The 22,928-nt window shown below is 35.1% G+C and overlaps 2 protein-coding genes across 2 annotated transcripts in view; both read right to left on the reverse strand.

The window, feature by feature from the left end:
- LOC134743532 (serine protease nudel) overlaps positions 1 to 22,928 on the reverse strand; it is a 335,679-nt gene that overhangs the window by 101,396 nt on the left and 211,355 nt on the right. The gene's annotated exons all lie outside the window — the stretch shown is intronic.
- Positions 251 to 22,928, reverse strand: part of LOC134743536 (acetylcholinesterase-like) — an 88,593-nt gene continuing 65,915 nt past the window's right edge. Inside the window, exons 5-7 of the mRNA XM_063677028.1 lie at positions 12,741 to 12,904; positions 9,524 to 9,681; positions 251 to 7,809 (exon numbers count right to left, since the gene is read on the reverse strand). Of these exons, the coding sequence (XP_063533098.1) occupies positions 7,697 to 7,809; positions 9,524 to 9,681; positions 12,741 to 12,904 (435 nt within the window). The 3' untranslated portion in view covers positions 251 to 7,696. The remainder of the gene's footprint in view (positions 7,810 to 9,523; positions 9,682 to 12,740; positions 12,905 to 22,928) is intronic.

Below are 22,928 nucleotides of genomic sequence, written 5' to 3' on the forward strand. Positions count from 1 at the left end.
TTCCAAATTTGATCTAAATCGATTTAGCGGTTTAAGCGTGAAGAGGGAACACACAGACAGACAGACAGACAGACTTTCGCATTTATAATATTAGTATGGATGAATGTGTGTATAGGGCGCCTGGTAACAGAAATGTGTAACGTGAACTTTTGACAACCAAAGTTCTTTACAAAAGTTCTTTACAAAGGCTCTTGATTCATATTAAATTGGTTAAAATCTTAGCAGGACTCGGAAGTGAAACAAGAAATAACACATTTTAATTCAATTTATTGATTATTTTCCAGGTAAGAGATATTAATTGGATATTTAAAGCAAAATATTATAACTATTGTTTAACAGTATCCCGATAAAATATTTATTCTTACTACAGTGCCCGCGCACTTTAGGAAGAACAATTAAATTATTAAAATTCTGTATAACTGTACAAACAAATTTACATAATGCAGTTAATAGTTAGCTAATTCTTAAGAAATATCATATCCGAACTCTTAAGCAAGATTTGAACTGTGAAACTAATAAGCTCAAATAGGGTAAATTAGCATATCGTTAATGATTGGCACCTTTTCTTTTGGTGCCAAGCCAATCACTGAGTAGTTTTCCCCTACTTAAATATTTTGTTCTATAAATTTAAATGTCAACCAACAAGTGCCGTTTAATTAAATTAATTATGAATACAGTTAAGTGAAATTCAAGATCATATTATTCTTCCTTATTTTTAGGTATGCAAGTGAAACCCAAAACCTCTTAGGTACGTAATGATTAATAATTTATTTTGTGTCATCAATACACACAGCACAGCTTAACATTTTCAAGTTAATTTACTCCACGTTATGACTTTCCCTTTATACGACGACTGTCAACGCTAATTGGCTTTGAAAAAATATAACGATGACTACCTATCTTTCTACAATCAATTTATATCATTAGACTGAATACTACCTTGATACGTTTTTAAATGTAGTACAAAATATGTAACAGGATTTCTAAAAGAATCACACCAAATCACACTCATCTAACATGTGAAAAGCCTACAGATACAACCAAGCACGCCACCTGGATACAAATAAAACAAATATTGTCAACGTCATTCGCATTTAGTTGTCAAGAGTACAAAAAAATAGTGCACATACCCACATGTATACATTTATTAGCACCTAATGTAAAGCGGTGTCTACTATCTAGTCTTGGTAAAGACTCAAGTATAGTAAGTAGCTTTACCACGACTGCTTTAGCAGTGTCAAACTGACATATTCGCTAACGTCTACCTAACTTAATTTCTATATTTCTTCCTCGCACTAATATGCGATACGAGCGAGATGCATAGAATTAGAACGTGAGTTACGGACACTCTAGCGAATATGTCAGTGTCAATCTGGTGGTAGTACTCAATTGTAAAACTCGACTTAACTGTTCAGACTTCAATTAAGAGGAAAGCGGACGGCCGGGTTTCCATACAAACGTAGTCCCCATTTTCCTCTGTGGAAATTGACATTATGGGACATATTTTTACATAATTTGATGTATATTAACCATAGCAGCTATGCCCCTACGTATGACTTTTTTTAGATTTTTTGATCATTGTAAAAAATAGGAGCGAAAAGAGAATTTCATAGAAATATTTATATGCTTTTAACTCTTATAATAATTGAAAATTAGAAACAAATCTAACGTAGGGGCATAGCTGTGGTTGATATACAACAAATTGCGTCAAAATATTTTCAATAATGTTAATATCTAGAGAGGAAAATGAGGACTACGTTTGTATGAAAAGGCGATTTCGCGCGGGTCCTCCACAAAGTAGAGTCGTCTTAATGGAAGATTTTAAACCTATTTAAGATTCGACCATCCTAGATAAGTCTCTAAATTATTACATCAAATTGTCAATCAATACGGAAAATTATTGAATGGAGACGATTTTACTAAATAATTAATGAGATAGATAGTGATAGGGATATGCATCAAATCACAACTCTTAAGATTAGTGTCGCTAAAATTGAGTCGAGTTTTAAATTTAAACATAAAACCACGGCCTCGATCCTAGCGAATTCACTCGACAATGACGCTTTTTTGATAATTTTCCAATGCATATACATACTTAGAAAGTACTACTTAAAGGATGAGTCGTATTAGAACGGTCCGAGGCGTCCGACACTTCAGATCCATATACCTATAGGAAGCATCACGTGATCACCGATCGCCCGTCATAGAAAACGAAGTGTCGGAAGCGTCGGCCCGGACTCGGACTGCTCTATCGTGAGTAATCCTTAATGTGGATCTACATAAAGTAGTATTTCCAGGACACAGAGAGCCTATCTTTCTATTATGCTTAAAAAAGTAAGTGCGCTAGGCCACGCGGCATGGCTAGCGGTGCGGCACCACGCGGGTGGCAGATATTTTCTACTGGCCCACTGACTATCAGTCCGCCGGACGATATCGGCCTGTCAGTTGTTCGGGGCTGTCAAATTTTTGTTCTAACTGACAGGCCGATATCGTCCGGCGTCCCCTTAAGAGATTAATATTATTGTTGTCACATTTTTTTCTCGCATAACGCATTGTAAAACGTTCATATACGTGCAGAAATAGAATTTCCAACTCGTGTTGTTATCTCGATCCTAAAATTCGTTTAGAATTGTATATTTCGTATCATATCATAAACAATTTTCGCTCGACGCTACAAAGCGCCACTATCAAGCAAATACACATGATAGGTTTCTTTATAGCCCTCGTCGGAGTGAGTCTTTAGCAACTCTAGCAGAATCTAATGCACACAGCGGTTCGTATATCGGGTAGAAGCTTTACAAATAACATTGAACATTTACCTTCCCTAACAAACATACACCGTTATAATTTTTCTATAAATCTCTACACGTCTAATAATTGTATGGCACGAAGTTTCTATGTATATTCTATTGAACTAAAACGTTTTACCAACCACTAGGTATACTTATTCAATAAAATGAAAACATGGAATGTTATATCATATGAGACGAGTAAATGATAAAGAGCACTAATTTTCGTAATGTATTGTAGACAACGGCACTTTATAGTTAGGTTAAATATTTTAACGTTGTCTACTGAAACAGGTAATTTCACAAAGGTGTTATAATATGTATATTATGAATAACCAATGATAGTAGCAGTCAAGTACGTAATGCAAATTGTATGAGACTAATAAGAACGCAATCTCGTTACGTCTTTACGAATGTAGTTCTACATACTATACTATTTAAAATAATGACGAACTGAACACCTACGAGTACCTACATAGATTAGCACTTTTGTCATTTTGTCGTCTCTGATACCAAAGGTCGTCTTATCTACTGGATTGTGTTTACTTCATCCACAATAATAGGAGGTTAAGCGGTTGTTCTTTAGTTATCAAAAACCACTAATTGCATCACATTCAATCTAAACTTAATTTACCAATACTACGAGCTATACTACCTATTGAGTAGATTACAATAAATCTATTATAATAAACTGTACGTATGCAACCACCATATTTTGCTGAATCAAGAACAAGAATTTTAGGCCCTGAAAAATAATAAGATACATATTATGTAGAGCAAACTAGATATGAATGGTCAATATTTTTTTTCATTACATAGTTACGTAAATTATTACATTTCATATTCTAGTAAGTAAATATTGTTATAATTGTATAAACTCTGACTATTTTGTTATTACCTACTAGTGCATAAATAACGCTAAGATATTGTTGTTTTATTTTTAACTTTGCATATCTTAAAAAATAATGAAAAACAAACAGTAGGTATGAAAGTTTTACTAATAACTTAACAATGATGTCATGTTTTGTATTACTTGAATGTGTTTACATTTACAATTACTACTGAATATTTCAACATACGTTTTGTTAGTAACACGATATGAGATTCATTATATTAAACTTTATTATACATCACTACGTTAGCTTACCCTTATTTAGATCACTTTACATCTTAATATTAACTAATTAAAGCTATCCCATACAACTTCTCAAATCGTGCTTAATTCAACGTAAAAACCTTTCCGCATTCTCTGGGAGTCTTGGTAAACAAGTAGTACTTATGGTTACCATATGAACCATATCGTTACTTTCGCTATGGTCGAAATCGGCCGGAAGGTTCATTCACCTTTGTGATAATGATAAGTAGCGCTGGTGATATCATTTTCGATTTAACTATATTTTAATACTTTCAGGTCTGTCAACATACAAGTATATAATTTTCACAAAAGTACAGTCAGTTCCCTAACATAATCCAGTTTTTTATACATCTAATATTATGGCGACGTGAAATCTATATGTATTGATTTTTTAGTGGAAACAATAACGTTCAAAAATTATTGGCATATAAATTCATGAATTAAACATTGTACAATTTTGAAGTTTTATTATGTAGTTTACTAATGTCAAAGTTAAGATATCATAAAAGCAAATTCGGCACCTTGGAATTTCACGATTAAAATGACAAAATAGTACCTATTTCTTTTCCCAAGACTTGAAATGCGGAAGAGGCATAAAAAGCAATCGGTGTGCACATTACTCTCGTGTCTACTTTTTAATAATCTATGAGAGGAAAAATTCACATACCTAATTTTAATAAATGCAGTGAAATATAAAAAAAAGTGAAAAAAGGAACGCCTACCAAAGTACAACTTACAATTTTGCAAAATTTGATAAACGGGGCGATTTTTCATATAAATGTAACAGCCCTTCAACCGTTATATCAATCATAGTCAGTGTAACACTAACCCGAGGTTAAGCGGTTAAACCGTTCACCCAGTGTCAAATTGCACTGATAACCATGGTAACTCCAGGTTTAACCGGTTAACCCCGGTTTAGTGGAATGGTGCAAGTGGCGCTTATGGCTGTTATTGGAAGCAACTAGTGATTGCTACTGGGACTGAATTTTTATTGTGAAAACCAGGTATTTTATGTAGCTTTGCATATTTAATAGTTATATAGGTGATTTAAGAAAGGTGACAGTAGAATGCCGGTGCGTGTGAAGGGAAAGGTGTACAAGTCCGCAATCAGACCGGCACTCACCCTTGAAGAAGGTCCATACCACAAAACTGCACATAACCGAATTGAAGATGTTGAGGTGGGCGGGAGGTGTCACTACTCGACAGGGTGAGAAACGAGCACATCCGCGGCAGCTTTAAGATCTGGCCAATATAAGATAAGCTCTCCGAATCGCGCTTAAAGTGGTATGGCCAACACATGACTAGACAAGTCTTTAACATCAACATCGGTTCCAAAAGATCGGGCAGAGGTAGACCCCTTACGACCTGGATGTCCGTCATAGAAAAAGACCTTAAGAAAGCCCAAGTAGATGTCTAGATGACCCAGAACAGATACGCCTGGCGAAGAATGACAAGGAGAGCCGACCCCACATGATATGGGAAAAGGCTAGGCGAAGAAGAAGATTATAAAACGTGACCAGGAATAAAATTTTGTGGCATTATAATTATTATTGATAGTATTTTTAATGAAGAATGAAAGATAACAAGTTTAAGTTTTCCTTTAATATTAGTAACATATTTATTAATGTAAAAATCATGGCCACCTTATAATTTGTTTACATAATAAAGTGTGGGGAGTGACATAAAAGTGATCACTGTAGGGCCAAAAAATTAAATTAAAATTTCCAAATTTATTTTAAATGTCCAAACTAGAAACTTTTGTACCAATTTGACTATGTTTGTTATATTTCTTAATCAAATCTTGTTATATCCGTGACACTTTTCCCAGATCACCCCACATAAATAATTGTATGTATTGTGTGGCGATCGCGTAGTACCTATTTCTGTACTTTCAAGATTGACCAATATCTTTGGCTAAAATTTTATAATACGTAACATTTCAATTGATTGAATTAATTTCAATTGATTCATGAACTAGTTTTTTTTTTTAAATATAATTATTGATATAAGTTTATCATGGAATTTCTTTATGTTGCGATTAAAACATGTATTTCATAAATTTGCGGGAAGCTTAAAATACATACTCGATTTAGTATCATATTTAACATGTCATTTACAGTAATGCGTAATGCTACTTTCATACATTTAAGTGTTGTAGAATAGACAACTGACATGCAAGGGACAGTCCTACTATATTGTTTCCCGAAATTTTGTACACGTATTTAGCAATCCTTCTAAGTATCTCTCACATATTCCATGCGCACATCTCGGTAGTAATTGACAATCACTTCTAATACCAATACGTCCTTATTATGCCTATCGAATTAGTAGGTACAAATTTCATGTTTAAAAATATATAAATCGTAATATATATTCATAAGACGATTTTCACTTAAAGCATTTATAAGCTACAGATTAGACATATTCCGCAATTTGTGAGGGCTTACAACGGGATTTAGGAAAACTTTATGGCTCATAGTGTAAGCAAGAGGGTAGACTGATATTTCTGGTTGTTTCCTATTATATGTAAAGTATGGATAAATTTAATATTTTTATTCGCGATTCATATGTTAAAACGTACATAATAATTATTGTATTTATAGATTAAATTGGTAGGTATAGTATTTTGGTAAAGATTCTAAAGAAAATAGAGGTTCCCACCTATAAACGAAGGTAAGTTATACATACGAGTAAGTGCGTTTTATTCAAATTAAAACATAGGTCTACGTTTTCATATATATTACATTAGTAAGTAGGTAACAATAACTTTGCATTTTATTCATAAAAAGGTATTATTTACAAAATATTCTATCATCTGTTTGAAGTCATAAGAATTTGAAGTTCATAAGATCCTCGAGTGGTACGCATTTAGTAGCATCCTATATATAATAATAAACACCTCAACAAAAATTCGTCGCATAGTATACGCTCTACTTTTACAATATATTCATATATTTATATCAAATTCTAAATTTCACTAGAATAAAGATATGTTTTATTTTGCTATTCAAGCAGAGGCACACTTGATATGTATAGTGATAATCCAATCTTCAGTGAAAGCATTGCTTTTACAATCAAAGCATTTTAACTTATTACAACAGATTTCCTAATTAATAGTATTGTACTTATTATAACACACACAAATTTTAAAGACTTAATTTTCTTCATTAAAAAACTGAGCTCATGTATGTTGTTCGTAATTTAAATATTATAAAAGCGCTACATTTTGTCAAATTCAATTTTTTTTATACTGTTTTATTGACACGTTTATCACTTAAATATAGGTACATACTTCGCATGGCATACTCCCACGCAAGCAGTACACTTCTTAATATTAAAATTACGAATAACATTTTTGTACATGTTTGCCCTAACGTCAAACATTTTTTTTTTAAATATTTTATCATTATTAATTACAATTAAAATAAATGTTTGCAACATCAAACAGACGAAACAACTAGACAAGGAACATCGTGTGCCTACCTTAATTAAAATGTTACTATTATTGGAAATTATACTACCTACAGAAATTAACTTGATATAAAACCAGTGCGTACGTTTGCTAAGACCTTAAGCTACAAGAATCAGTTCCGTTTGCCAGTCATTCCAAATATCATTCAAATTTCTTTTTAGCTATAAAATATCCAATTATCCAATCTCCATAGAAATATGTTTGTTCACCATTTTTGTTACACACGTTTTTTTTCTGAAACACATTTGAAGCACATTTTTTCTGTTTCATCGACTTCTACTCTAGTATTTTTTGTTTTATTTAGAGGGCAGCGGTGGTGGCGAGCGCTGTGAGCAGGACCACAGGGAGAGTAGTACCGGCCACACTGCTGTAGGGTCCAGTCACTGCCCCATCGCAGGGAACACGCTCCAATTCTGGAATTATAATTGACATCAATTAGTCTCATTAAACTTCATATACAAAGCAAATGCGTAAGAGAATTCCAAATATTTATTTTCTAATATTTATTTTCTTAACATGCAAATTAGGGGAATACAAATATTTGTATCTAAGGCTAAATGTAGCATTTTCTAATGTAAATCTTTAAAAAGGAAATGATATAAATTTTTGGGTCTCGTTACAACTGTTATATTTGTCATGTAAGTAGAACCGCAACATTTTTAAACAAATCTTTTAATTTTTTTTCGGCCAAGAGCATATCGGGCCATGCTCAGTGTAGGGTTTCGTAGTTACTATTCTGTCAAAATAGGCCAAACGGGAGCTATTAGTAAATATCATGTACATTGCAAGCATAAGGGAGTATCTACCTTTGCAGCGCTTTGTACGTCTTTTTACTAAGAAAAGAAGATTTTTTGCAATAAAAACTACTGGACAGTTTATGTTCGCTATAGTTTTCATTGAAAGTATTTATGAAGCTTTTGTTTCTCGATTTTTTTTCATATTTTTTGGACCCATGGTTCATAAGTTAGAGGTTGGGAGGGGACGACAACACATTATTTTGTTTCGGAGCGATTATTTCCGAAAATATTAACTATTTCAAAAAATATTTTTGGAGACCCTTATTCGTTTTGAAAGACCTATATAACCGCACACTATTGGGACAAAGCAAAAATAAATAAAACATTTTGTATGGGACACTCGTTCTGTGACAATGCATGCATGATTTATGTATCCATGCCAAATTGCAGCTTTCTATCACTAACGATCACGGAGCAAAGCCTGGGACAGACAGACAGACAGACATGGAGAAAATATAAGGGTCTTAGGTGACTACGACAACAAACGTAATGTTTTTTTAACTTGACTACGCTGAATATTTTGTTGAACAGTTAACATATTTTCATGGTACATGGGTGCTCTGTAAATACTTACTTAAAAAACTTGTTTCTGTTGTTAGTAAATCATACATCATATAAAATTTACACAAAAACAGTATCTCAAAATATGACTTCACGACTTGCCATAGCAATTACACACCAATATATGTATCCCGTGCGATATTTGCACTCGCACTCGGCCCTTATGATAATTAGGTGGTATCCAATTATATTATAATTGGATACCACTACGATCCATATAACTATAATGAGTGTCGCCTTCGTGCCACTCACCCGTGAAAGGCTTTGTCTGAGTAGAGAATTGTGATGAGGAATAGTGTGAGAGACCGGCTTTAGTGTCCTTGTAATGTCTAGGACTGAATAAAAAAATTTGTGGCATTATATTATTATTGATAGTATTTTAATGAAGAATGAAACATAACAAGTTTAAGTTTTCCTTAAATATTAGTAACACATTTACTAATGTAAAAATCATGGCCACCTTATAATTTTTTTACATAATAAAGTGTGGGGAGTGACATAAAAGTGATCACTGTAGGGCCAAAAAAAAATAATTAAATTAAATGACCAAACTAGTGTCGAGTGTCGATAATGTGCGTCGCCTTCGTGCCACTCACCCGTGAAAGGCATTGTCTAAGTAGAAAAGTGTTATGAGGAATAGTGTAAGAAACCGGCTTTAGTGTCTTTGTAATGTCTAGGACTGAAGAAAACAAATAAATAGCAACTCAGAAAAGCATAAGCAAAGCTGAGACGACATGAAGGAAAAAGACGAGTTATATGCCTTTCAGACCGTTGAGCCTGTTCAGGAAGTCGTTCCAAAAAGCGCAAGCACTTGCGCGCGGGCCTCGTGGCCCCGCCGGCCCGCTTGTCCCGTCAGCAGTGTATGTGTAGTAGTGAGGTGACGCGCGAGAGTACAGCGGCCACTTCTCCTCTGGCTTGTTTGGTTTGCTGGAAATCAAGAAATACATGTTATTATCACGGAACACTTGTTAGCGCACAAGTGCAGCGTAGATTTACCGACAGACTTTTACGTAACTTTACGACCTTTGACATCTTAGGACTTCATCAGTCTGTGGCCTTGACATTTTCCTACGAAACTATGTTGCCATAATTTGTTCTTCTGGGGCCCGTTTATCAGAAGCTTGTAGCTTGTAATACAAGTGGAAGTACCTTTCTAACAAAAGCTGTAAAAAAGTGACATCCGCTTGTATTACAAGTTACAAGATTTTGAGAAACGGGCCCCTGGTTTTATCTTTGGCACAGTTTACTCTGAAGTATTGATTTGCTTACGTATGTAAAACTTATTAATAGATTCCATTTCATTGAAAGTTCAAAGGAAATATGTTGTAGCGCATTTTAAAATATTTAAGTGCAAGAATGATTTAATTTTGAATTACCAATCAGTGAATAATATTGCAGCAATTTTTATGTAAGTATCTATAGTTTGTCAAAGGACTGTCTCATTTCAAACATAGACAGAGAGAGTCATACCATATCTCTCCGAAAGTAGAGCAGTCTTGATGGCTCTAAAAAGCCATATAGTTACATTAAATCATTTTACGGTTTAGACTCACTTGTTTTAGTCACTCGCGCGACATGTTCAGTTTAAATTCCATATAGTCACATCCAAACTTATACACGAATGCCACGAACGACTAATGGTGGTATGTCATAACAATAAGATCACCCTACAATGGATCAAAGGACGTAGGGGTAACGATGCTGCGGACGAGCTTGCCAGGCAAGGATCGAGTGCGGGAGCGATTGGCCCAGAACCGATCCTCTCGATACCGTTTAGCAAGGTACGCTCAATGCTGCTGGCACGTATAAGGAAACTACACACAGAACATTGGCTAAACCAGACTGGATGCAGACAGGCCAAACAAGCCATGCCTGGCATCAACGGAAAGCTCACAAGGGTGCTCCTTCAATTAGGAAAGACCCGACTGAGCATGGTAACCAGTGTCATAACAGGTCATGGACCATTTAACAAACATATTTTTATAACAGGTGTCACAGACAGTCCCCTATGCAGAGGATGCATGGAGAAAGAAGAAACAGCCTCTCACGTGGTGCTGGAGTGCAGCGGAGTGGCCCGATACAGGGCAAAACATCTCGGATCTCCCCGAGGTCCTACTCAACATCAAAGGTTTGATAGGTTTCCTCGAGGAGCTGGGCTGGCAGGACTAGCCCACCCCCCCATGTCACGCAAAATAGGCGCCAGTCGTCGAGTTGCGGAAAATCGCCCGAACTACAATACAATACAATACTATATCTTTATCTTACACTAGTACTAGCACCCAAAAGAAAAGGATAAGTATAGTTTTTTTGTTCTTATTTAACTGACAGTTTGGTTTGATAAACTATATACATATATACTATGTATTGTCCTGACTAACTGATTGACACATCAACGCAGGGTTAAAACGACTTAATTTAGAAAGTCTAAATTTGTACTACGGGTCACTTAATATAACATGTAAATTGCATACCCCCCAGTGCCACTTGCACCATCCCACTAACACGGGATTAAGCGGTTAAACCCTTAACCCAGCGTCGTATTGTACTTGTAACCATGGTATCTCCAGGCTTAACCGGTTAACCCCGGGTTAGTGGAATGGTGCAAGTGGGCCTGTAACAAAAAATGCGCAAAGAAAATTTCAAATAAACGAAGTCGCGGGCAACAACTACTACTACGAGTAAAACAGCGTTATCTACATCGAAAACATTTCTCGCGTAATCTCTAAAGCTTAGCTGATTTTTCGCCGAAAGTGGAATGAAAGTTAAACGAGTTTTCCTTCTGTAATCAAGATTTTAAGAAAGAAATTTCTTAGTAGATTTAGACTAAGTAAGACTTTTGTTATAACCGCAATCAATAGAAAAGGCGCGATCAAAGTAAAAGTTGCAAGAAAAATAGGAAATGGACATTATGGTATGTTATAGATTAAATGACTTTGATGATTACAAAAAATAATAAAGAATGTCCATAGTTCTTCACATAGGTACATAATAATTAGGGTCTCTTTATACTGTAAAATAGCTTATTAAATTGTGCATTCCTATTCCAAGTAACTGCATTCCTGCACACTTATTTGCCGTGGTGAGCGATGTTACACAAGATAATATACTTAAACTTGACAACTAAATAGCCGAAAGGGGCAGTGCCCTAAATAGCCAAAAGGGACAGTGCCATACATAAGAAAGGGACAACATGATTCGTCCCGCTGTCAAACTTCGGTTTTGTAGGAAGCATAGACATAGTACTTATATACAAGTAGTTATAGACGCGCAACCGAGCGACCGGGGGTAAGAGAAAGAATATTCATATAAAATTTGGGCAGCATAGGATTTTTTCTCTTTTACTCTTATTAATTTCGGTATTTCGCCATCGCCTACCTATGATACCACCCGGTCGGTGATAAGGACAAAGCATGGCATTATTTTCTCTTTCCTCTAATAGGAATCGCAATAGGACTATCTTTCTCTATCAAAGAGTGTCAGGCCCTTGGTAGGAAGTGTCATTTTTGTGTACGGTAGTTACTGTTAGTGTCAAAAGTGACGTTTTTTGGTTAAAGAAATGTCACTTTTGACTGACAGATCGATATCGTACCGCCGCTGTTACTTATAAGAATGGGGTTGGCAACTGTCAAAGGTTTGCAGAGATGGCGCCATCATAGCTTGCCCCGTTTTCTATGAGATTTGGCTTAAAGGGCTAGCATCCAGGGCATTAAAAAAAAATTTGACACAATTCTTGGGTTTCACAGGGCAAGCTATGCTGGCGCCATCTGCTAATTATTTCGACCGGCCAACCCCATTGTTAGAGTCGGGAATCGGGCCGATAGAGGATAAAAAGTGGAGGTGAGCTCTATAGATAAAGATAATGTACCTATATTATACTTACCTAAATTAAGGTAACAATACCTTGATAAAATTAGTGACGGATTTAATATTCTAATAGCGATAACAAATCGGCTATGACACAAAGCAAATTAGTTAAATAATCATACCCAGTAAGAGCGAATCTAGTGAAAGACTGCATGATGTGAGCGGCCAAGTCCCGCTCCCTAGTATGGTACTGCAGCGACATGTTAAGCGGATGCCCGAACACGTACTCCATCTCATCACCGTGCATCACACCCATCCACTCGCCCCAGAGGCTTGTGCTTGTGCGCTGGAAATTAAATAGGATAAATATTTATTTATTCATTATTTATAGGGGGGTTTTCAGAAAAAATGGTAACCCAACGCACCCTGTTGGGGTAAGATTGAACGGGTTTTTCATGAGGGGTAAGACAAAAAATCTTCCGTATGCCGAAGCATTACGGGCGACTTTTCATCTTCCCCGCATGAAAAACCCGTTCAATCTTAACCCAACGCACCCTACCATTTAGTTTTTTTTACACAAACCATCAAGTTTTGGGTTATAGGTATATTACTCAATATTACTCAGTCACGAGTAATATTGAATGAGACAAACAAAAAAAATGTGCCCCAGTTTTTCATACAAATTTTGGGTGTCAGTTTTGTAACGGTCCATACAAAATGTATGTGAAAATGCGTAACAAAACTTTCATTTTTTGGAGACATATTTTTTTTTTTTTAAATCGATGTCCTCGTGATTCTGAGTAGAAATAACCCAAAAGTTGATGGATTTTCGAAAAAAAGTAAATGGTACACTGAAGTGAAAATGCCCATAGATGTCATATGTCATATATATTATTTACTAAATAAAAAAAAGTGACGAATCCCTCCGGTCTCCATAGTCCGACAGTTTCGAACTAAGTGTAATTATACAATGTCTCGTGGCTCGATGGTCGAAGTAAGTGCAATATAAAATTCCTTATAGTCCAAGTGATCGGACAGCGAGGAATTATATAATTCGTTGTCGTCCGACATGTCGGACATGACCAAGACCAAGCGGTCGGAGGGAAAATAAACACCAAATACTCATAATATGAATTCCAAGTTTTATTCAATAACTTATAAACACGAGATACTTTGAATTTGGGGTCAATCGAAAATGTAGGCTAGCGCAAATTGAGTTTACCTTACTTAAAATTAAATTCAGGCACACTAAAATAAAAATTGCATTTTTATTATGAACGGAGTCTGAAAATTGGTTTGAAGCGGGGTAGCTCTAACAACTGTTGCATATAGCTTAATGAAAATTAATGCAGTGTTTAGGTAGGTACAGGCTATCTTCACAGTCAGCTAACTAAGAAAATTTTGTAATTAATGTTTTCTGTTTGTATTATTGGATAAACTAGCTTTTGCCCGCGACTTCGTCTGCGTGGACTTAGTAACCCCAGCTAGAGTAAGAATAGCGCCTGGAGAAAGTCTTATAGCAATCATTCAATTTGAGCATAATATGCACACAAATATTAGGCAACTCATTAATATCTTAATTCCACCATGATTCCACCCCGCTTTTCATCCTCTTATCTTAAGAGATGATTTTCGGGATAAAAACTATCCTATGTCCTTCCCCGGGACTCAAACTATCTCTATGCCAAATTTCAACTAAATCGGTTCAGCGGTTTAAGCGTGAAGAGGTAACACACAGACGGACAGACAGACAGACTTTCGCATTTATAATATTAGTATGGATTAGTATGGATTGTGATAGGTAGGTTACCTACTCGTTTGTCTTTATCTTTATTTTGAATTTAACCTGGATAATTCATTTTAATATAAGTGTTATGATTTTATCACTCAATATAACTGTTTTTGGTATCTGCGGTACAATGGAGGAATCTCTGCAAGTGTCCCAAGTGCTCGAAAATCCAGGTCTTAGTCGGTCGGTACAGGGCCGGATGACTCAACTTTGATCCTGTTGGAAATGGCTAGGTGTCTACTATGGGACGTCGTTGGCTCCGTTAGGCTGGTTTTAGTGTCACGCGGACCGTCCGTGCGGATTACCGGACCAATTTGTAAATAATTCGGAGCGTTTTCGAGTAGGACAGCTTTCTCATACGATTTGGCAGTGCGGAGCGATCCAAACCAGCCTTATAGCTCAGTAGGAATCACTGACGAAGGCAAATAGGCAAATTGCTTAGTGTAGGAACTACCATCTCGAAATCGACGAACTGCCTAGTGACGATTCGCGAAATGATCGCCTCGTATTAGGGACGAACTGCGTAGTAGACGAACAAAAAAATGCGACCGACGAAACACAAAAAGGTATTATATATATTTATTATATATGTTTATAGGTATTTTTTATAGGTACTCGTAAGTTTGTATTTACATTAACAAACAACAAAAAAAAAAGTGACGAAGCCTGTTGCGGATATCATCATTGGTATTTTTGGGACGAAGCTTGTTGCTGATTTGTATTTGTGGCCACCTGACGAAGCCTGCGTTGCGGTTTTTTTACATGTAACTATATTATTTTTTAAGATTTTCTCAAATTCTGTATTTTATTTTTAATGTAGTGTGCAAATTAAATAAATTATTTACATTTTGTTCCAATATAAGTAACGTGAAATCTACTGACTACGCCAATCCATTTGTTTTCGTGGATTTTGAGCCACTATTGACAAAGGTAACATTTTTAATTATCTTACAATAAATAATCAACTTGCTTATAAAAACTCCCTAGACCACTAACAATTATAATTTATTCATAATGAATGTCTCGGTTAATTAAGCCTAAGGTAAGGGTCTATATCAGTATAGGTAAAGAAGTTTTTGTTGACTTGGGGCTAATTGGAAGTAGCTAGTGCTTGTTAACACAATTAGTGTTCGTTAGATATCCGATCGATCCGATCCGATTATTGGCAAGAAGAGTTAACGATTAACCATTTAATTAGATACTTCCCGGAACCAAGTGGACATTTTAAAAGAACTTATATTATATGTTTTATTCAGACCTTTTAATTTTGGACTTTCATTTGTAAATCCAACGAATGCTAAAGGCGTAATCGCACTCACAAACATGTTTATTGTTATGCAATGGTTATTTTATTTGTTCAGAATGTTCAGATCAAAGTAAGCAAGTAAACATATTATATGTAGCATGATGTGTTGTACTTCTACTTAGTAAAAATATAATATATGGTACTCACAACAAAAAGTGAAGAGATAGATATATAATAGCCAAGTCATATAATGTCAAGGTCGTAAAATAAGAGAACAATGGCATCAGTATTTACAGGCCATTTCGAACGTACTACACTGACATCGTACGTCATACGTAGGTACGTACTAAATTATGCTTAGCTATCGTACATCTCGCTCGCGCCAATACATGAATACTGTGCTGCTAGCATGGACATAGCTCGACTAAGTATGGACTCGCGCGCGTGAACGCAACTCATGCTAGCCGGTCTGGAAGGGATAAGTCCGCCTTTGTACTGCCTCTTCTGTCCTGTGCTATATTTGTGTTTTTGTGTTTTGTACAATAAAGTTTTTACATACATACATGTAAGGACAAAGTACGAGGGAAATGCTAACTAAACTAAATGACATTATTTAGATACCATTCTGATGTCAGTGTACGTTCGCATTCGTCTGTTATTTATTTATTTTTATTACTTTCATAGGTACCTACATCAGCGGTACTAGATACCTCAGAATAATGATTGAAACCTGCAACATTGACATTTCCCGAGTAAAACGATAAAATAATTAAAAAAAAAGATTAAAAGATTATTTATTTACACAACATATTTTTTTTATTACAAAAAGGCAAGCATTTGACCGCAATCTCACCTGATGGTAAGTGCCGATGCAGTCTAGGGTGGATCATGCTTACCTAAAAGATGTCTATTCACTCTCGATTTAAAAAAATCCAAGATTCCACATTATTATACAGAGCTGGTTCCTAGTTCCTACACTACATAGGCCTTGCCAGTATTGTAGGTAACCAAATCAAAAGAAAAAACCGGACAAGTGCAAGTCGGACTCGCACGCATCTGTGAAAATTTCAACTGTCTAGCCATCACGGCTCATGACATACAGCGTGGTGACAGACAGACGGACAGACTGACAGACGGACAGACGGACAGTGGAGTCTTAGTAATAGGGTCCCGTTTTTACCCTTTGGGTACGGAACCCTAAAAATTACACATAATGCGCGAAATTACACAATAGCCTAAAAGGTTACATAAACAATAGAACGGAATAAAATTAAAAATGGAAACTAAAAATGAGAATAGAATTAATTAATCACTTATTTAACAATCTAAGACAAGGAATGCGAAATGAATGTGCGTGAACGGGTGTATGTAAGTGTACGTGTGTGAGAGTTATGTATTTTTCATTTCTCATGCTCTGAAAGAGGGTAATTGTTGTTCTAAAAGGTGTGCAGAAAATGATAAGTATGTGTCTGCACTATGTACATTTTACGTTCGAAGTACGATTTTTTTAAGATAAGCAATTGAAATTTGAGTTTAAATGGATTTGTTATACAATTTTCATTCTGATATTTGACTCTCCATTCCATATATAACGATACTTTTGTCTAAATTGTTAATTGAAAGTACCCTCAAGAAATACTATAAAAATGTATACTTAGTCATGTTTTTTAAAAAAAACATGCATTTTACTTTCCTCGTTTTCGAAATGAAAAGTAGAGTGTTTAACTCGGGTGAAAGGCATAATTTCTGCCTCGGACTATTGGCGCTCTCACTGCGTTCAAGCGCCAAAATACCTCGGCAGAATTGAGTGCCTTTCATCCCTTGGTTCACAATCTACTATTATTGAATTACACTCAGTAAGTTCTCAATATCCTCGTAATGAAGGGTTTTGAGCCAGGCTTAAAACCCTTCATTACGAGGATATATATAAGCTTCATTAGGAGGATAAGATGATTTCCCAATGACTTTTAAATAAATTATACACGACATCCATTTTGTAATTTGACTTTTTATATAAAAAATTTAACTTATCGATATTAGTTTTATTTATTCATGGACATTTTATTATTTAATATTCAAATTGTTACCAACTTATTATTAGTTTTTTTTAACAGGAAAAATTACCCACTGTTTTCATTTCTGTCGTAATATTTTCTATATTGTACTTTTATTTTATGTTAAAATTATTAAATTGTCAATTATTTGCATCTCGTGTCCTCGACTGAATACTGATACATGTAAACCTTTTCTGTTGTCATCTTATACACGTATTCTGGCAAATAAAGAAATTCTATTCTATTCTATTCTATTCTATTCATAGTATAAATCGTTTATGAAAATACCTATTATGAATGTAGGTAAGTACAGCAACACTCTTAACTGTCCATCGGTGGACTTTATGCCTTTTGTAATAAGGTTTACGAACTGTCTGCAGCAGTGTGGGCCTTACTACCCTACTTACCTACTCCAACGGTTAATACTGCCATAATTATCGTGAAATGTATTTTGTATTCGTACCGCCGTAATAACTCCTATTAGCATATAAACGACACACATAATTTTACCATAATTAGCATAAGCTCCTTAAAAGAGATCCTCACACAAATTAACAGATAGATACCTATTTTTTAATATTTATTCTTATTTTCAATGTTTTAATGCCTATTTTAAAGCGTCGGTAATACAAACATAGTATTTTAAAAGCTAACAGAGAAAATACACATTATTGGTTTTTACGGTACTTACCTAAGAGTTTCACAGTCAAATTGTTAATTTTTCACCACGACGCGACGCAGTAGTTTTGGGCAATTGAGCAAACTACATATTATTTTGACCACGAGTTCGCAACGCCGATTGAATTTTGTTTTAATTAAATTATTTCGAGTTATTCTGGGTATTCGACATGCTCCAGTGTATTTTAGTGATGGTTGGTTAAAATATCAAACAGTATAGTAAAAGCCCGACCAGATTAAAATACCTACTGTTTTCCTGAATTTGTTTCGAACCTGTTATGTAATATTTTCAATAATGTTAAAATCGTACTAGATACATGAATATAATCCAAATATGAAAGTAACTTTGGAAAATAAATATTTAAATCAATCCAGAAGTTACAATTTGCTGCGCACGATTATTAACTCAGCATTTTTGTAGTATAGTACAGGAAAAATAGCATATTTTGGCGGCAAAATATGTACATCCATGAAACTTTGTTTTTTATCTTTATCTTGGAACTAGAAATGAGGATCTGATGAGTCCTATCAATATTTAGGATTCTGACCCCCTTTTCGGGGGGTGTGGTCAGGGGGTTGCGTACAAAAAACCATACATATCTCGCAAAATATTGACCCTATAAGTATGATCTCATTCGATTCAGCGCAAAAAATTACACGAAAATGATACCTCACATGCCCAGTTTGTAAACTGTGCCTTTTTTTTCCAGCCGCATTGCAGGTCAGCCGCATTCGAGGGAAGCCAGTGCTGTCAAACTGGTTTAACTTGGCAGATATAATGAATACAAATTTATTTGTTATAACTTCTTAAAATGCAAGCGAAGCAAGCAATACATTAACTTCAAATCTGTATACAGTTTGCTTAGACGGAAAATATGTTAATAACCTGACGCTGTGCGAATCGGACTCGCCCACCCAGGGTTCCGTACAAATTTAATTTTTAGTAGGTATTTGTTGTTATAGCGGCAACAGAAATATCCTAGCTATCACGGTTCATGAGATACAGCCTGGTGACAGACAGACGGACAGCGGAGTCTTAGTAATAGGGTCCGCTTTGGGTACGGAACCCTAAAAATAGAAGTCATATTTCGTCAAGACAGCGTCATCTAATAATGCCCATAGCTATTACGTTTTACAGATAAGATACGGTAGCAAGTCAATTTACGACTTTAACAAAAAATGATGAAAAGGAAGAAAGTGTGGGAAAATTAAATCAGTTCCTATCATATCAATGTAACTGAATACATAAAAGCCACTTTATTCCTCGTAACAGCGGCTCGCTGAACGGTATCAATAATTCAATTCGACCCTTCATATCGGCTGGGATATATCTAAACATAGTGCTGGAGCTGGAACAATGGGGTTGGCAACTGTCAAAGGTTTGCATAGATGGCGCCATCATAGCTTGCCCCATTTCTATGAGATTTTGCTTAAAGGGCTTGCATCTAGGGCATAAAATTCCTTTAAAAAATTAAAATTTGACACAATTTTAGAGATTGACAGGGCAAATTGTGCTAAATATTTCGACTGGCCAACCCCATTCCCCTGCGCTAAGGTTTTAAAAGTCGGGCATAAAATTAAAAGCAGCCGTTTGGTTCACCAGGTTCGTTTAATAATGCAAGCGCACGCCTGGCCGCAAATTACCATTGCTTACAGAGTCGAGTTCTCATGTAAACCAGCATACAGCTTTAACCTCAATCATATTAATTACTATGCGTAATACAGAAGGGCGCTTATACTGGTTCGCTGTAATGTTTAACTTGATTGCGCTCGGCAAGCGATTGCAGTAACACTCCTGGGCTGCGGCGAGTCTATTATGCGTTATCATGACGTAGTCAGGCCACTAAAGGTCAACATCTTGTATTATGTAATGACGTCGCGTGTAATTCATTGGTTCAGAATAAATGCAGTTTAAGCGGCAATTGACAGTGAATCTTAAATTGGCGCTAAACCTACCTATTTTGGCCGTCGGTAAGCTATGCTGGCGTACATCATTTAGTTTTCTCTTGAACACTAGTTAATTGACCAATTGACTCAGCACATGCTTATAATTCTCGGTCAAGGTCTTTCATAAGCCCTCATGCTAAGATGAGTGAAATGAGAACAGAAATAGGTATTAGTGTAAATCTACATATCGACTAAGTATTTTCTAGCTTTTTAAACTTGGCTTACTTAAATTAATATGACCTAATTATTTAATTCAGGACCAACGCCCCAGAAACCCTCACTTTCCCAACAGAAAACCAGCCTCAGAGTTGCATAGGTACTGTGATCGAAATAAATCCGAGGCACAAACCAGACGCGTCGAGAACAGAAATGGAAACAGCGTCGGGCGGAACCCGAAATACCTCGCTGTTAATCTGTGACCTTTGCCATCGGCCACGTCTGACCCATAATTTATTAAAACTGACCACTGTCGTTTGTTGGGTAGCCGCTTGAGTAATCTTACGCCTTTGTCTGACTTGTGGGAGCAAAACTTATTGTAGATATGAGTTATAATTATTAATGTGGAATTCAATAGAAATGACATAATGCAAACAAATCAATTTACCTTATATTTTACAGGCTAGAAATGTTTCATACAATCATAGAATAAAAATTCTTGTGAAATCCGATTATTTATTTGTAAGTAGCTTACACATTAAAATATGAAAACGTTAAAAAAATTAAAAATCGTAAAAAAAGCACGATTAAACTTTAAAAAAATTACAATATCAATAATCATTATGACTATTTTTTGCAGTACAAAGCAGTATTATTAGTTATAAAATAGAGCATTGGACGTCCTTGACGGTCATGGGAGAAAACTTTTTTTAGTATGAGTTAAAGTTATACGTCTTTTCGGTGGGTATCATAAAATAAGCCATTGTGAAAGCCTAATTTTCTTATTTTATCCTTATGGTTGAAATTAACTATACTATAACTTACTTTATCCTTATAGTTAAGTTAATGTTATAACCTTTTAATTCTTAAGAAGTGGTGTTATGAAAGTGTATATAAATAAATATTTCCAAATCTTAGTAATATCTAAAGAAAAGGCGCAAGTTTTCCCGAAAGTTTTTGACCCTCATAGGTCATATCATTATTTTTCCGACAAATCGCGCCATCAACGGGCAACGTATGATTTATCGGCAGCCATTTATCTCATTTTAGCCGCACTGGGGTCGCCGGGTACACCTTTATAATGTCGAGTTCGTTTATCTAAATTTATTTCTGCGTTAAATATCGTTACTGCTCCAAATAATTGAAGACTGACTTGTCAGCTAGAGAAAGTTCTATCTAATGGGGACCTTCTAGACTTAGTCCTATATTATTCTCTATTATTATTCAATTCATTTATTTAAGACAACACGGGCCCATAATGGTTAGTAATAATGGAACAAAAAACAGAAAGCGACAAAACAAAAACAGACAGCAATATATTTATGATATCGAATCTCTGTAAAAATATGACAGTTTTCAGAATTTTGGGATTCTCCGCGTACGTATTTTTACCATTGGCAAGGTAAAGGTAGATTGAATTTAGATAATTTTAAGCTTTGGAACACCGAAAATCTAAAATTATTGTGAATTTCTGTGCCCATAATATGATGTTTTCTTTTGAATTGAGTTGGTTTTATATTTACTAGTCACCATGATTAGTACGTACAATACGTACATATCATGTAAATGACAAAAGACGTATATGTCTGTTAAACTCGTAAATGTCTGTTATATAGCTAAATCACTCTACCCAATTTTGGGTGATAATGATAACTAATAATTGAGTAGATATTTTTTATTATACTTTTATTTATATTAATGCAATTACAGTCCACGCTGGAATAATATAATAATATCTCAATAATATCCCGTGTGAATTAGTTTATTTTTAACAAAGAGCTACGGGACGCGGAAATGTCAATAACGAATACCAAAGAGGATATAATATTATAGAGCGGTACTGTCATAGTAAATTTTGTAACCACAGTAAATTCACTGCCATCTATCGACACACTTTAAAACTAAAAATGAAGATTTATAAAAATGCGATAAAATGTATTTAAATATGGATAAATGATTTTTTTTATTTGCATTAATTATTTTTATTATTTTGACCCATGTTCTTTCACTGATATGCGTTAAAATTGTTAAATAACAAACAAAACCGTCAACGCCCTCTATACGAGAGTGGGCCAAAGGTAGTAGCGACATCTGATCGAGAATCAAATTTTCGTGATTTTCGAGGCACGTTTTTTCCTTAGACTGTATCCATCTATAACGGAGATATCTATCTTTGCGAATACTAATAATGATGTTTCAAATTTACCGTCAGTTTAGTGACGGTTAAAATGTATACGCTCAGCCTAATTATTTTAACGGTGGACCCTTTATTTTATTATATTTATGTTATTTTATGGTAGTTTTAAATGCATACTATACTTATAGAAGTATTACCTAAATTTGAAAAAAAGATTCGCAGTCCACACGTCTAAATTATTTGGCAATTTTAGCAAAATGAAATATCAAAAATGCTTGTAAGATTAGATTAAAGGCACAAATGTGGTAAAAAGTGTTAAATCAAAACAGTGCATTTGGAAACTACTTTTTAATTGTGCCGAAA

This window comes from Cydia strobilella, chromosome 8 (genome assembly GCF_947568885.1).
Source record: "Cydia strobilella chromosome 8, ilCydStro3.1, whole genome shotgun sequence".
NCBI classification, from domain to species: domain Eukaryota; kingdom Metazoa; phylum Arthropoda; class Insecta; order Lepidoptera; family Tortricidae; genus Cydia; species Cydia strobilella.